This window comes from Athene noctua, chromosome Z, assembly GCF_965140245.1.
Source record: "Athene noctua chromosome Z, bAthNoc1.hap1.1, whole genome shotgun sequence".
Lineage (NCBI taxonomy): Eukaryota > Metazoa > Chordata > Aves > Strigiformes > Strigidae > Athene > Athene noctua.
In genome coordinates, this window is record NC_134077.1 from 21,960,492 (window position 1) to 21,978,455 (window position 17,964).

Below are 17,964 nucleotides of genomic sequence, written 5' to 3' on the forward strand. Positions count from 1 at the left end.
TGGATTTTGTTGTTTCTGTTGTGAAAGATACTGTTGTAAAAGATACTGATTGTAGTGGGTTTGGAGATGTGTTTGCCTTCTTAATACATGAAAACATTAAAACTCTGCTAGTTGGCCTAAGAATTTTGCCATTATAGCTCAGTCAAATCTTTCTGGTTTGGTTTTGTTTTCGGAAAATGCCATTTAAAATAGGCCCTTCTTCAGTTCAGTATACTAGGATGGAGAAGGGGTGATAGAGCATTAGAGAAAAGAGTAAGAAAAAAAAATGCACTGAAACTTTAGAAAAACATTAGTTATTTCCCAGGGATAACATTCTCTTCAACTCTTATTCAGCAACTGAAATCTTAATGAAAAAAGCCATTGAACATCAGTATAGTTAAATCACTTTTCTAAACAACCTTAAAGCCTCTCCTACAATACAGTCACCCTTTCATCCTTTACATATATTCTGGTTTTGGTCTAGTTTTAGTTTGAATATGAAGCTTATTTGATCTTTTATCTCTTGTAATATGTAGTATTTAAAATTAGTAACTTGAGTCTTTCTCACCTGCAGGGATTTATCCACAGATATATGGAACTGATAGAGCTTCAATAATTCTAACCTGAGGTTTAATCGTGAATCTGTTTTTTATATCTGAATATGAATGACAGCATCACAAAGTTATCCAACCTCAGCTTTTTTAACATAAGATCTTTTGATAAGCTGAAGCAGCTACACTGGAGCAACAGAATCTGTTGCTCTTCACTTGGTAGCTGTAACACTCCAAAAAGTAACCTGTTTTACCTAAAGCGAAAAACATGATAAATTATAAACAAACACTACTAATAAAAAAAAAAAAAAAAAAAAAAAAAAAAGGCTTTTTAAAACAAGACTTTCCAGAACATGCTCCAATAATAAATAATTTGCTTTTCTTCCTTTTAGACTTCGGATCTCAATTCTGCCCCAAGTGCTTATTTTCTTATCCATATCTGAAATCTGTCTAGGATCTCTTTCAGGCTAAACTGATGGGCCATTGTTCCTGCAGGATTAAGCCCTGCTACAGCAGACACGTCTGTTAAGTACAAAAAGTGATATTTAGCTGCTCAATATTTTTGATTACATGACAAATTTTAGATACACACACTGATTTTTACTCTGTTGCAATTGTTTTATAAATTGAAGTTGATGATTGTTAGAAACACTTTCCTGCTTTGTTTTGCATTATAACTTCAGCAAATACCATGTCTGTGTTATAGGAAAAAATAAAGGAAAGAAAAAACCCCACTAAACTGAGTGGTTATTTACTTCAGAAGAGAAAAAAGCACTACCAATAATATCATAGAATCACAGAACCATAGAATGGTTTGGGCTGGAAGGGACCTTAAAGATCATCCAGTTCCAACCCCTGCCATGGGCAGGGACACCTTCCACTAGCCCAGGTTGCTCAAAGCCCCGTCCAGCCTGGCCTTGGACACTGCCAGGGAGGGGGCAGCCACAGCTTCTCTGGGAGCCAGTGTCTCACCGCACTCACAGTGAAGAATTTCTTCCTTAGATCTAATCTAAGTCTACTCTTTTCCAATTTAAAACCATTACCCCTTGTCTTCTCACAACACTTCCTGATAAAGAGTCCCTCCCCATCTTTCCTGTAGCCCCCTTGAAGTACTAGAAGGCTACTATAAGGTCTCCCTGGAGCCTTCTCTTCTCCAGGCTGAACATCCCCAACTATGTCAGATTGTCTGCATAAGGGAGATGCTCCAGGCCCCCACCATCTTCATGGCCTCCTCTGGACTCGCTTGAGCAGGTCCCTGTCTTTCTTATATTGTGGGTTGCAGAGCTGGATACAGCACTGCAGGTGGAGTCTCATGAGAGCAGAATAGAGGGGGACAATCACCTCTCTCGACCTGCTGGCCATGCTTCTGTTGATGCAGCTCAGGATATGCTTGGCTTTGTGGAGTGCAAGCACACATTGCTGGCTCATAGTCAGTTTTCCATCCACTACTACTCCCAAGTGCTTCTCTGCAGGGCTGCTCTCATTCCATGCATTGACTAGCCTGTATTTGTGCTTGGGATTGCCTTGACCCATGCGCAGGACCCTACACTTGGCTCTGATGAACCTCATGAGGTTTGAACAGGCCCAGCTCTCAAGGTCCCTATCAGGGCCTATCAAGATCCCTCTGGATGGCACATCCATTCCCTCCAGAGTGTCGACCGCACCACACAGCTTGGTGTGTGTCACTTGCGAACTTGCTGAGGGTGCACTCAGTCCCACTGTCCATGTCTCCAACAAAGATGTTAAACAGCGCTGGTTCCAACACCAACCCCTGAGGAATACCACTCATTACTAGGTCTCCACATGGATATTGAGCCATTGACTACAACTGTTTCAGTGCAGCTATCCAGTCAGTCTCTCACCCACTAAGTGATCCATCCATCAAATCAATGCTCCTCCAGTTCAGAGACAAGGATGTCATGTGGGACAGTGTCAAAAGCTTTGAAGAAGTCCAAGTAGATGACATCAGTTGCTCTTCTCTTATCCACCAATGCTGTAACCCCATCATAGAAAACCACCAAGTTTGTCAGACCCCTATTGAGGCCATGCTGGCTGTCACCAATCACCTCCTTATTTTCCATGTGCCCTAGCATCATTTCCAGGAGGATCCGCTCCATGATCCTTCCAGGCACAGAGGTAAGACTGACTGCTCTGTAGTTCCCTAGGTCATATCAGAGCTCTGGCCTTCCTAACCTGATCTCTGGCTGCTCAGAGAATTTCTCTGTATCCCTCCCAGGCTACCTGGCCTTGCTTCCACCCTCTGAAGGCTTCCTTTTTATGTCTGAGTTTGTCCAGAAGCCCTGTGGTCATTCATGAAGGCCTCTTGGAGTTTTTACCTAACATCCTCTTTGCTGGAATGCATCATTCCTGAGCTTGAAGAAGAGGATCCTTGAACACCACCCAGCTTTCTTGAGCCTCTCTTCCCTCCAGCACTTTATCCCATGATACTGTGCAAAGCATGCCTGAAGAGGCCAAAGTCTGTTCTCCTGAAGTTCATGGTAGAGAGCTTGCTGTGCACCCTACTTGCTGCCCTAAGGATCTTGAACTCAATCAATTCATGGTCACTGCAGTCAAGGCTGCCCTTGAGTTTTACACTCCCCACCAGCCCCTCCTTGTTGTGAGAATAAGGTCCAGCATAGCACCTCTCCTTGTTGGCTCCTCTGTCACTTGGGTAAGGAAGTTATCATCAACACATTCCACATTCCACAACATGGGTTGCTTATGCCCTGCTGTGCTGTCCCTCCAACAGCTGTCACAGTGGCTGAAGTTCCCCCATGAGGACTAGGGCTTGTGAATGTGAAGCTGCTCCTATCTGTCTATCAAGGGCCTCATCCACTTGATCTTCCTGGTCAGGTGGTCTGTAGCAGGCCCCTACTATAATGTTTCCCAGGCCCCCACTATAAAGTTTCCTGTCCCTGCTCTCCCTTTAATTCTGACCCATAAATTGGTGAGCTCCTCATCCATCCCCAGGCACAGCTCCATGCACTCCACCTGGTCATTAACATAGAGGGTGACGTGCCTCTTTGCCTCCCCTGTCTGCCCTTCCTGTATCCTTCCATTCCAACACTTCAGTCATAGGAGCCATCCCACCACATCTTGGCGATGACAGTAAGATTGCATCCCTGCAAGTATGTGCACATCTCTATCTCCTCCTGTTTATTCCCCATGCTACGTGCATTTGCACAGAGGCATTTAAGTTGGGTCCCCAGTGAAGCTGACACGCTGGCTGGAGTGGCTGGAATTCCTTTGTGCTGCTCTTCAAGTGCTCTCCTGCTGACCTGTGATCTCTCTTCAGGCTCTGGGCATCTATTGCTGGCACTGGCACCAAACTGGTAGAGTGGGATAGATTGAGTTTCCCCTCCCCTTGCAACTTTAGTTTAAAACCCTCTTGACCAACTTGGCAAGCCAAAGATGCTCCTCCCCTTCTCTGACAGATAAACTCTATGAGCCCCCAGTAGACCAGGCTTCTCAAAGTGAGTCCTGTGGTCTAAGTAGCCAAAGCCCTGGCTGTGGCACCTGTCCCATAACCATTTGTTTATTTGCCAGATTTGACTGGCAAATTTTCTCCCTCTAACAGTTTTTATTTTCTCCTTTCCAGTCTTTGCCCCATGTTTTTCTGCCATGTAGCCAAAACAAAGGTGGATATTAAAGCTATAAAAGTTAATTCTGTGACTCCTCTGAATTACTGCAGTTCCTTATTTCTTAATTTGCATCTCTCAGTCCACAGGTATTACGATGCTACTGTGCAACACAATATTTGTACATGAAAAATAATATTAGACTATTTTGAATTTTCACTTAAAGAGATATTGACAAATCCCAAGCAACTAACTAGATTATCAGAAATACACAAAATATAGATGAGATTTTTTATCTTACTGGCAAGTATGAAAATCAAAGTTTTTTCCATAAATGTGAACAAAGTGCTATGAACAAAGTGTTATGCTATTAATGGTAAATCAAATTGTAGTGCTATTACGTATACTTAGTGACACAACAAACAGAAAGAAGGTAACTAAAGCAGGCAATTTGTTAGCCAGAAATTCCAAAAACATGACAGATATTCTGCAATGACTTCAGTTATGGAATAGGAATGGATACCAGCTATAATGAAAAACATTTATTTATTGAATATAACAATGTTCCTAAACTACAGATTTAAAATTTACTGAAGAAAAAAATCCCTTTCCTTAAGTATGTTGAGGCATAACGTCTTTCTAACGGTATACTCAGAATTCACTTTCCTAAGTTATTCAGTATAAATGCAAAAATGATGACGCTGAACTAAAGTTAGGATAAGAGCTGTAGGACTTCAAATGCAGATGCCTAAGGTGGCTTCACATTGTTACCACAAACTTCATTACATTGCTTTACAGTATCACCGTAACTCCTAAAGCTGCTGTTTTGAGGGAAGTGACTTTGTCTGTAAACCTGAAGAGCTGGCATGAACAAGCTCACATCTTACTGAAACAGTGTGTACTTGGAAGCAGTTTTACTCTTACCTTTTATAGTAACATAACATTTAACGGTGAATTAAATGTTCCAGGATCAAAACCAATATATTGTACTGAAAGGAAATGTTACCTAAACCATTTAGAAGTATCATATGAGATAATGTTTACAATGAATTGCTAATAACATCCATTTATTTCTCTTTATCAAAGTTAAGAAGCTGGCATACTGCAGCTCCATCAGACAATTCTGCACTGTAATATATAATTTTCACTGACATTCTCTGGTTTTTATCCTCCTTCATTTAAACTTATATTAGCTATTATAAACTATAATCAAAATGACAAATTAATTCAAAATGAATGGTTCGAATTATGAAATATCTTCTTGGACAAAGATCAACTGTTCCTTTGAAAGGGTGAAGAGAGCGCAAATTTAGCAAATCTCTCTCTCAGTGGAAAGAGAGAGCACAGCTTTTCCAGGATTGTCTGATGCTTTCCTTGCATCTTAAAACAGTCCCATTATACATCTGGGAAATCTACATCTTGAAAGAATATCAGGGGATAAAAGGCTGGCAATTTTTGCATGCTAATAGCAGCCTGGGTGAATCCCTTATACTAATACCTAACAACTTTCTACTCTGAACTCCAGAAGAAAGAGCAGGGCATTGTGAAGAGCAGTCTGGGTCACACTTCCACTCTGTGCTGGGAAGTAGAATTTTAGATAAATGAAGTTTTCAGGGTGCGACTGTCTAAGCCGCATTATCCTGCCCTTCCAAACTCTGAAAAGTTATTTCCAGTCTCACAGACTAAAGTATTTTCTTTAAAGCTCCTAGAGTCCAGGTGTTAGATGAAAGTCTCAAACTGCATCTTAAGAAAGCTCATGGCTTTTCTGGTTTTGGAAAACCCTTTAGATTTAACCACTTGAGGACAAGGAAAAATGAAACTTTTTCAACAAACCCTTGTGGTTCTCCAAGACATAATTAAAAGCAGCTGGAGTTGACAGTAATATTCAAGCAGAATATGATATAGTCCAGTAGAAAAATGTGTTCAGTTTATTTTAATGGAGCAGAAATGGAGTAAACCCTTCTTGACTTGGAGGCTACCATGGACCACCTGAGCCCTGGATCAAGGACCTCTCCAGATGAGTATTTTGTCCTCTCATATTCTGCTCCAGGGAGCAGGAAAAGTTGGCATCATGGACACTAGCCTTGTCAAGCCAGCTAGTTGCAGTTCACCACCTGGAAGGATTCCTGGGCTGGTTTATTCACTGTTTAGATACAACCAACCAAAAATCAGGGCCCTGACATGGCACTCACTAAAATAACAGTCCAGCACCTTCTGATAGCAACAAGATATGTGAAAAAGGCTTTCACATCAAAATTTTACAGAAACATACAGTTTTTGACATTCAGCATGGATAAGACTATCGTATCACGGTATGATTATGTGTTTAACAGACACTACTTAGATTACTGCATATTTCTATTTACATTTCATATGGATTTGTAGGCTAATATTTGGTGTATTTTGGAGTCCAGAGTGAAAAGTATGCACAGCAGAATTAAAATTTTATATCCTTTTATGATATGCTAGCAGGGATAGCCAAGCAGGAAGAACTGTGACAGTGAAACTTAAGCCCTTGGTGGATCACAGAGGTATCTGTTTCTCTGCATGTGAGAATGAAATTTTACATGTATCTTGAAACAGATTTTTAATGAGATCTCACTACATTTTGCTACTGGCCCCAAGTACAAATGAGTACACCATCTGTATCATTAATATTCTTATCTATAAACAATAAATATTATTTTGACATTAAAATGTGCTCGTATTTGCACATTTAAAACCACTCTGGCTAGAATTATTTCTGTTTTCTATGATCCTGAGCAGAGTTTATCACAAAACAGAACTACCATGTGTTTTTCATGCCAAATTCAGATAAGCCTCAAAATATGCTATGTTCCAATACACTGTACTGTGTCACATGGGATAGAGCTTAAACAGAGACTGTGGCCAAGAGGAGACACGGAACAAATAGTTTGCAACTTACATGCTGATTAAGACTGCATGATTCTCTCATTAAGGGAACCATCTGGATGCTGGGATTAATGTTAAGAAATTATATTAATGTCTTTTTTTTTTTTTTCCTATTTGAAATAGAAAAATATCTGCAAAAATCAGTATTTTGTTTCAGAAGGCTGACATGATTAACCACATACACTACTATGATATAAACTTCTTCCTTATTCTCAGGTGCTGATGATGCTTCTGTTCAGAAACCCATCACTTCCAGATATCTCACAGCAAATCTATGGGGGTGTTTTCCTTAGACAGTGTTTAGAAGTAACTTAATTTTCTCCTCTGCCACCGGTAAAAGCCTAACTTAGTGGATTTTACTTCTACTGTTTTACAGACATACCTGAGTTTTCAAACTATTGATTTTCTGACTGTTCAGTCCCTCATTCAATGAAGCACAAATGATGTTGAAACATTTGGCTTAGCTTCCAAAGCATGATATAAAACAGATGAACTTTGTTGCTTAAAACAACTGACTTTTCTTCTTTTCCCATTTAATGTCTGCATGACCTTATTTCCATTTTCTTTTTGTTTTACGAGTAAGAGGAGCAAAAAGCAGGGAAAAATCATGCAATTGGATGGTTATCTAGAAGTTGAAACATGTTTCACAAATTTAGGAAAGCCAATTAAACGTAAGATAATATCCACACCTATTAAGAGTCATAGGAATTAGGGTCTGAGCAGCAGATCCTGCTCCATCTGCAATATTTTTATTGACAGTTACAAGTTCCATGTATTTCCATGTATTACCACATTTCAGTTTATCAGAACAAAAACAGAACTTTAAACTGAAAAGACTAGAGTGTTTGTAATTTGAGACAAAACCACAAAACAGCCAGCTTTGATGTATTGTTCCTTAGGCATGCATTCCCCTTTAAAAAGGACAAAGGCTTCAGCCATCCATCTATCATCCTTGTGCTCTGTACACCTAAAATGGTCATATAGAGAAGCAGAGAAATCACCATTTAAGAAACTGGCAAACTTTCCTTTGGAGCATGAACTCTCTGTGTTTTTTCTGTGGGTAAGAAGCTTCTCACAGCAGGTCTGATGTGGGCCAAATATAAATCCTGACAAAGCCAGTGTAAAGAAAGTAATTGAGGAGTGTCAACCTGCCCAAGTGCTTTTGTTTGGTGCTAGTACTTCTGTAGCAGCTTGTAACAAGGGCTGCAGGTGCGTAGTCCTGTCTGGAAAGAGCTTGGGGAAGGAAAAGGTGCCTTCAGATGAATGAGGACACAACTATCTGTTGTGACTCGCTTCCCAGCAGCTGCACATGAAGCTGGATGCACAGGGTAACTCACAGGGTGTACTAGAGTAATACAAAAGTAGCTTGAGCTGGAGTTATTTTTTATTTTTCTTTTTGGTATTTGGCTTTTTGCTTCACCTACATCTGTTATAATCAAGAAAATATGAGGCCTCCCATTCTCTATCTGGAGGCAATTATACCCCATTTAAGTAGTTTTGCTTTCTTCCATTTTAGGTTACTTCACTAGCTAAGTAACTTCAGCTAGTGTTAACAGTTTATCTGATCCTGCTTGGGAGGGGCGATAGATATTCTTAGGCTTTGCTCTCATTTGTTCTGCTGTGTCATTTTGTTTTTACAACTTCAACAGAAATTTGTACCAAGGCCTGTGAAAGCTAAGCTGAGTATTGACTGGAAATGTTGCAAAGGCAAAATAAATAAAGGAAAGCTGAGTTCATGTGGACAAACATTAATGTCAGTACTGTGTATTCAGCTTCTTCCTGGCAAACTTCTGACAGTTTGCTCACTTTAATGTAGGATATATGCACACACACACACACGTGTGTGTGTATGTGCGTGCTGTATATATAATATACACGTATATAATGACCAACTGTATGAGGATGTTGATTGGCAGCATCTGTCTCCTACTGCTGAGAACCCTGATTTCTGTGGTTGTTTGGATTCTGGGCAACTTGCCTGAAAGACTTTCTAACCTTCTGACAAGTTAGGAAACCAGAAGAAAAAGTGGCTATTAAAAAACCTAAATCACATTTTATATTTCATTACCTTAAAGAAAAGAATGTTCTTCACATAGAAAAATGTGTAAAAGTGGCTATTCATCACAAGGGATTTTTTTTCTTTTAGAAATGCAAAATTTTCAGTGAGATTGAAATTCTACTCCCTGCAAAGACCCCTGTTGCCTTCACTCAATACTGTGTCCTTGTAAACTTCTCTCAGAGGAAGGAGAACAGGCAGACATGGAACAAGAGAAAAAGCACATAGTAATGGAAGTAAAACTATCCAACAGGGTTAAAAACAGAACATCTAGTCTGACCTGGTACAGACACTAACCAGGTATTTAATGGAATGAGACGTTATTGATCATGACTCAAAATCAGTGAATCAGCTAATCTGTTAAACTATATCAGAAATCAGATAGGGGATAATAATGGAAATGTTATTAAAAATATATTTCCATGAGAATAGGAATATTGTAATTAATCTAGACTGTGTGTCCTCATCAGAAGTTCTGGGTTTGCTCCTAGTCACTCTGCATTAGAAGGAGCACTGAAATAGGAAGAGGGGTTAGGAAATCTGCAACATGAATGATACGGACACTAAATTTTTCCATGTGAAAAGAGGCACTGAAAATATACATTAGTTAGAAAGCTGATGGCAAGAGTGGTACACAAATATATAAACCAACATCTAACCCTTTAGCAACATAAGGCCACAATACTACTTAAAATATTCCAAGGCAAAAGACAGCAGAATTAAGAAATTCCTGCACATCACAGAAAGTTCACCTGTTGAAGTGTGTGTCAAAAGATACTGCTGAAGCCAAAAATTCAGCAACTTTTTAATTAAAAAATGATCAAAATTTGGTGTGAAGAAATAAAATACCCAAGCAATACATACAGTAAGGAGAGTTTTGGAGTACTCATGCATAAAGAACCAGTTACTGAAGATGTTAAGGAAATTCCCCCTCAAGGAAGATTATACTGTAAACACCAAGTTTCATACAGTTCTCTCTCAAATGTCTGCTGCTGGCTGTTGTCACAGAGCTGATTAGCTGGCATGGACCACGCCTGTGATGCAATGTAACAACGCTCCTACGGATGACACCAGACTGGTGTGCTGGACCTTTCTAGGTGGGCAGGAGTCTCTTTTTTTTGCCTCTTCAACTCCTTTTTTTCTTTTTTGCCTCATGAAGAAAGGTGCATTAGAGACTCAAATTACCTTTTAGCATATTGCAGAAGTTTTCAATTAACATTCACATGTGGCTTTCACAAAGACAACTGAAACATGAAATGACTTGTAGAAATTAGTGGTTTCTGGGACTCAGAAATAAATTTAATTTATTAGTTCCAATAAGAAATTCTATTTTTTCAATTTATTTTGCAATTAAAAAAGTTATTCAGATCCACAATGGACAATAAACATATTCTGCAGAGGCATAAAATAAACATTGGCAAGTTACCCCCATACCATTTTTCTTCTTGTTTAATGCAGTATCTAGAAATTAATTACAACATTTTGACCTGGTACATGCTGAACTAGTGTCAGCTTGTTCTTGATGTATTCGGTATCAGATTGAATGATAGATCTATTTATAGTGCTCCTAGAATTTGTTATACATCAGGGAATTGCAAGTCAGATAGTCCTGATATTAACATAAATATCCATGGACATCTACAATTTGTAAATCAAACTGAGCATTTCCTGGTGTTTATGGCTAGTGTAATCTTTTTCTGCATCTAAAGGGATGCTAATGTATGCTCCCAACCTAATCTGGAAGGCCAGCTTTGCATGGGGATTGTTTCAGCCACAAACAGCAAAGCCCAACCATTTATTTATTGTAAATCATAGCAACACTAGTCATAACAATTTATTTCACTGTGTGTAAAAGTACATTTCCTGATGGCTATTCATACAGGTTCTGGCTTAGGCTGTTAGAATGTACTTAAGCATAAATCGGAAAAAACTTCTTGATAAAATACCTACAGATATATTTCAGTTTTCTGTTTATTTCACACTAACTACAAAACTTCCAAGGCAGCAGCAAGAACAGCAAAATCCCACAGAATAAGCACTCTGGTAATGCTAGTCCAAAGCCGCAATAAGAAACACTGACAGACTCAATCTGTCCCACTGTGATAGACTCACTCAACCTATTTGTGTGAATCAACTATGTCTGAGAAATTTAAGCAAAACTTGAAACTTATGAATACGGTATTTCTCTTCTGTTTTTTTTTCTTGGTGTTGGGGACCTATGGACTGGGACTTGACCTGCTGAAGTTTTAGGAAATATTGTCCAGACTTTTTATATTTAGTCATTATCGGTTTTGTCAAGGACGTAAGTCTGCAGGAACACCAAGAGTCAAGTATGATTCACTTGCACCTGCTCTCCTATTGCTACTTAACCTGACTAGCAATATGCCTTGCTATTTTGCCACTTTTCCAAAGATTTCAAATTAACATAACCGAATGTCTGAATTGCGAATGATGATAATTTAGCATGCAGATTTGTCTAAAATAAGTCTGACTGAGACTTTAACCATCATTTTAATGGTGATAGGGCATACTCTAAATTAAAGAATTTCTGAGTTGAATATGAAATCAACTGTGACTCATCACGTTCACTAGAAAAGTCCACACTTATGCATTCAAACATTTTATTTCCCAGACAATGTTGAATGACTAGTCAAAAAGAACCAAACTAGTTCCAGTGTGCTGAGACTCTAAACTCTATCAAATAAAATAATAAACTTTAATCTGTTTTTTAATCTCATTTCATTACAAGGCTTATAAGAGACAAGTCAGAATATTACACTCTGCTCACTAAGAAAGCTTTGACATCATTAAGAAATCCCCTTAGAGAGGGATTCCTGAAAATTGCTGTTTGAGAGAAAGATTCCACTTTCCAGCCCAGCTCCCGAGAGTTTAGTGGCTTGGAGTACAATTATCTGGCAGGAGGGAATCTGCCTCCTTATGTACAAATGCTGTGAGCAGCTGGCTGCAGAAGTAGTGCTGGCAGTAGCTTCAGACACATGACCATTCCTCTTGTTCAGGGACATATGCCAGATGTCAGCCAAAGAAGAAAAACAGAAAGAAAGCAGAGGAAGGAACAAAAGAAGCTCACATAAAACAACAAAGAACCTTTCTTTCTCTTTCACATGAAGATATAAGTTTCATGATTACTGTCTCAGGAAGTGTATCTTCAAAGTTAACAAAATGAAGATATAGTTCTGACATTGAAATAATTTAACAAACTTATTAATTCTTTGATTATTCAATTTAGTTCATATTATGGCCGGTGTCATTTCTCCATAACACCCATTTTATTTAGGAGCTTACAATCTCTACAAAATTGTCTCCACAAACAGGTTTTACTGAGCAGATTTTCACTCCAGAGTTATTCACAAATCCTTCTTTGTGAAAAAAGACTTAACGAACAGCCAGATAATCGGGGCAGATCTTGCTGCCTTTGGAGAATCTTCTAAGTGGTCCTGAGGACCTGTCCTTAGGTCAGTGGGAGGTGTGTTTAGCATCTAGCAGGATTTAGTGTCTTATGTCCTTATTCATACATTTCAGTTATGTGCATTTTGATAGGTGCTTTAGTTCTTCATCCATGCACGATGGGATTTAGAGGTCATGAAGAAGGCTTCTGTCTCCATCTGTTCTTCAGAGGTGTTGAGAAGCTCTAACTGTGCTACTATTAGGACTCAGTTTTTACAGTCACATCTAGTGGTATTTTCCTGAGCAAAGCTAAATGCAGCAGGAAACATGATTCCTGTCTGCATTTCAGGAAATGAGGTATGCTTCAGTTTAGAGAGACTCAAGGCTTTGAACAGAAAGTGGAAAAAAAAGAAAAAAGAAAAAAGAAAGAGGTGAGCTTCTCTGTGAGTTCTGAAAATATAACAAAGATTTACAAATATTTTGTTTGTATTGGACTAGAAGGTTTGTCTGCCAAGAGCAGAATGGGCACACCTCCCTACAAAACTAAATAACCCTTCTTCTCCAGCCTGTAAAAATATACTGAAATTGTGAAATGATTCGGTGGTCTCCTGAGTTTCCTTATCTGTGAAGTACCACTCCTGGCCTTGGTTCTACATCTAATGCTGTGAATACTTGCACTTCTGGTGTATAGTGAATTGTAAGTGAATCTCTACCATTATTTTTGGTTTGCTTTCCTGTTTTTGTTCAGTACAATTTGCTGAGGCTTCAACCTACGGTTTATTTGATGGGAAGGGCAGAGGAGGAGGAGCTCTAAGTGACTGCATTGCATTCCAGCTCTTCCTAGAAAAAAACTGCATTGTCTCAAGGCATATATTTTCCTACTCTGGGAAAGCTTGCGTTAGTCTGGCTCTTCCACCACCTTCTGAAAGATACAAACCCCAGTACTTGATGATCAGAAGAGAAACTCAAGTCACTATTGACTGTAAGGGGACATCAACGTATCACAGAATCTCCCAGAAATCTCCCAGAATCTTCCCACAGAAATGCAATATGTAAATTAAAACATAATGGTCCATTTAACTAATAGATTCTGAGTATCCCACAGAACACTATGTTTTTTGCCCAAAATGTAGCAAAATAAATGTTAAAATCATGGCCAACTTTACAATTTAAATTATGATTATAAAGTAGAACAGCATGGTTTGCTAAACAATGTTCATCATGGAAAGCCTGGACGGTACTATCAGGTATTCAGTTTTAGAAACCAAAGCCCCTTGACATCAGATAGTTGAGTGACGTGAGCAGAGCTGTCGGTTGACATAAACAAGGTTATTAAATTACATGGGGACTGAGTACTGTAAAATTTTGTAGTAGATTTCTAAATATAACCTACAGTGAGAATGAAGCCATGGCAGTGACATGGCAATATGCACGTTAAGGATTTGTAATCCTCTTCTCAGTCAAAACTTAAATAGTAACAACAAAAATGGTTCACATTCAATAATGCAACTCTGACCCAGTTTTTATAAAATTATCTTCAACTTCATGCTAATTCTTTAAAGCTCCTAAAAACAAACATAAACCTTTTTGTATGACAAGACAAAATTCATTCACACCTCTGGACTTTAGAGAAGAGTTCCTTGCTTTTTATTTTTATTAACAACTTTTAAGATTATTTTCACTTTGTTAGATTGAAAAATTAGACAATGTGCTATATTTACATAAGTTAAACATCAGAATAATCAGATCTCATATCAACATGCTACTTGAAATATTTCTCTTTTTGCTTCCGAAACCCTGATAAAAGTTTGTAAAAGAAACACGAGTAGCTTTATTTAAGCAAAAAAAAAAAAAAAAAAATCTGTTATAAGAAGACTGCATTAAGAGAATCTCAGCTAAATTACATGATCCAGTTTTGAACTTTTAGAAACTATTATAGATACCATCTTTTTATTCTCTATTCAAATCCCTTTATCTGTTGTTATTATTATTATTTGTTATAAAAACATCTCCCTCTGTATGAAAAACCTCACTTTTGAACAAGAAAACACAGGGAAGTTGGACTGTACCTAGCCAGGGTTTTTTTTACAGTATTCATAGATGGTGATTGCTATCCTGCATAAAGTATTTACCTTGCGCATTTGATATTGTAATGTGTGCAAATAAATGTGACAGTTGCATCAATTAACGTTAAAAAGTTATAATTAAAATGACATGTAGTTAGTTCTTCAACGTGTTATATACAAATGGGAGGATCTTAAGAATTTTATACTTGAAAATTTATATTGCATCTATTAGATCAAAGCAAGGAATTTGAAAACAATATTGGTTCAATTGCAAAAAGCAGTATGATAAATACTGGAAAGCGTACTTTGCTATTGTTATTTTTAAATAACAGCTAGGAAAAAACAGAATCTGCATGGTTTTCTCATTGGTTATACTTACTTTTAAAATGGTGATCACAAAAATATTTAGCAAACATGGTTTTCTGGTTACACAAAAGCCCCTCAACTATAAATATTAATTCAGACTTGGTATGCTGTATCAGTATGTCATATCTATAACTATGTTTACTTATAATAAGTAAAGCTAATATTTCAAATCAAAATTTTTATAAGAACACTGACACAAATGTTAATCTACTGTTTCCCTGATTTGGAGTGCAAAAGAGATGCAAAATTATTATTTACTTGAAAAGTGCAGTTTCACAAATTCCATGATCATTCACTCATAATATTTTCCAATCACACAGAAAAATTTACTATTTTCTCGATATACATGTTCAGCAAAGCCTTTCTGAGCTCAAGAGTCACAATTAATACAAAACATTTCCTAATTGTTATATACTATTATCCTATAGAAGAATAAAAAAAGAGCCACAGTTGCAACTATTATCCCTGTCAATTACACCATAAGTCACTAGAAGAGATACCTGTAGGACTTCAAAAAGCGAAATCTCATCTTATTTCTTGAAGATGGACGAGGGATATAGGCTCCAAAAGGATCCCACAGAAAGGCCATTGGCAAAATTAATTCTAAAATCGTCTAAAAAATATATCCCTGAGGGGAAGCAGGACAGTTGTGCCGGAGGTGCCCCGCACTAATCATGAAGCACTTGTAACTGTGTAAGGGAACGTCCTTTTGCTATGGTATGCTTTGGCAGAGATGTGGCTGGCTGAGAGCACAGGCTAGAAGGGATAACTGGGATTTCCTGCTGCATGAGACTTGCCCTTTGCATGAATGTTTCCTATATTCAGGGCTCTTATCACATTATTCAAGTGAGAATTCTTACCATAAACCTTTGGATAGTTACAGCAGCCACTAAAGAGGACAGAACTGTAGAACTAAGGCAGACCAGAAATAGCTAATGCTCTGATTATTCACTACTGCCTAATGGGCTTCAAATTATTAACAGTCTGTTGAAGGTATTTTTAATATGGATTATATTTGAACAATCTGTTTTGGCTGGCATCAGACAACTAAGGAGTATGCACAAAAACCTCCACACCCTCAATAAGAACATCACCAAAATCTACTACTTCTCTCAGTGCGTCCCCCCTAGCACAATAAGGATCTAGTAACCAGGGAGTAAAATTGATATTGAAAACATGCCTGCAAACCCCTCAATTGCCTCTTTGTTTAATTCTTAACTCTCTTCAAGTGTGTCTTCCTTCCTCACAGTTTCTAAAGAGAATCAATTTATAACATTAAGTAGCTCTTCTGAAAGGGCTTAATCATCTACGAGAGATCAGCCACTCTAAGAAAGTATGTCTCAGACTGGTAGATAATTTTCAGGCCTCTTGGCAGCTTTTCTCAAAGACATTGCTACCTGTACTGAATTACCTCCAGTGACTTTGAGAATTGAACTCAGTTCCCTGCTACCTGAGGTCATTGCAGTTTGGTGTCTTTGTTTTGCTGTTTTGTTGGTGGTGTTTTTTTTTTTTTCAATTTTTATTTTTAATTCCAGCCCCAACTCTTGCATGCAGTTGTTTCAGCCTAGTGCTAGTAGTGTTGAAGGCAAATAATAGCTACAATTCAATTCTGACACCAACTAAGGTCATGCCAGGGAGGCCACCATTATTTCCTCTACCAACTCTGAATGTGGCTATGATCTCCCCAGCACTGATAAACAGAGAATTCTCTAATTCAGGTGATCTTTGAAACAAAGCTAACCCAGATGTTCGTAAGAAAGGTGATGAAGGAGAAATTGAATATTCACCCTGAGCAAAGTTAAAAATGAAAATTTAGGATTACTCAGGTCTGAACTGGCAAAGGTCACAGAAATAGAAAAATAAATTCCAGGGAATAAATTATGTCTATCCATCAACTATCTAGCGAAATGTTCTATTTTCATGGTAAAGGGTACAATGAGAAACTATACTCTTCAGAAAAATTATAAATATACTATAACTGGGTACACTTTGTTCTTTGGAGGCACCATTTTTCCTCTGTTAACACTGACAAATGCACTGCAGAGTCAACTGAAAATAAATCTATTCACACCATGGAATAAGTTGTGAGATCCATAGGTGAAATCACAGTTTCCAGGCCAAAACTTACATTATTTTTGAGCAGATGTACTATACAATTAAATCATAATAATATAGCACCTAGTTTCCACAGGAATAGAATTGTGATCATTCCAACATAGTTAGTAAGGTGCTCTCTGGGTATCATAAGCTACAGTCTTCTTCACAATCATGTATCATTAAAATGTGAATGATTAATAGATCACTTGAAACATACCTGAATGATAATGTGAGCATTGCCAAAACCAATGTTTCTTTTCTGGAAAATAAAACCAGTGTAGGCTACATTTTTGTAAATATATCCTAAATAATATTGCCAAGTATGTTTCCTTTTCACATTCTGTTTCTAAAAAATATTTTGCACAACACATTAATACAGCAGCAACATTTGTTTTTTTCTTTTTTTAATAAAGAAAAGTGAATCAAACATGCTTATTATGAGCTCTCTTTCCTTCTCCTTAGTGCCCTTCCTTCACTGTTGCACTGGTTTAGTGCTAATGCGGCCAACCACAGTAAGGTCACAGAAATAAGCTTCTTACAAGATTACTAAAGACTAAATTTATAACTTGATTTCAAAACCACTTATTGTCACTGTGCAGTGTCATGCAGTGGATCATGGTATCAAAACAAATCAGTGTTTATGGAAATTCAAGGAAATGAAGGAGTGAATAACTCTGTAATACACCTTGACTTTTAGAGAAGTCGCTAGGACCTCCCTGCCTTTTTTCTTTTTGTTCAGACAAAATTAAAGTGTTTCCAGAAGCACTCAAAGAACATAAAATGATTTGACATTAAGTTGTTATTTATAGGCAGTGCTTTATGGAAAAAAAGAGAACTCAATAATGTGAGTAAAAATATCTAGTTATTTTATATAAAATCAATTATTGCACACAGTTCTAACTTAGACCTCTTATAGGCACACTGTAACAAACATATATGGTGCAGTATATTTG

General features: G+C 37.8%; 1 protein-coding gene across 9 annotated transcripts in view; it reads right to left on the reverse strand.

The window, feature by feature from the left end:
* The window catches only part of PDE4D (phosphodiesterase 4D), a 633,293-nt gene that overhangs the window by 175,204 nt on the left and 440,125 nt on the right, over positions 1-17,964 (reverse strand). The window contains exon 1 of one of the 9 annotated variants that reach the window (XM_074932340.1): positions 15,415-15,631. The exons of the other annotated variants lie outside the window; for them this stretch is intronic. Within the exon in view, the coding sequence (XP_074788441.1) occupies positions 15,415-15,503 (89 nt within the window). The 5' untranslated portion in view covers positions 15,504-15,631. Of the gene's footprint in view, positions 1-15,414; positions 15,632-17,964 lie in introns of those variants that run through there. 9 annotated transcript variants of the gene reach the window in all.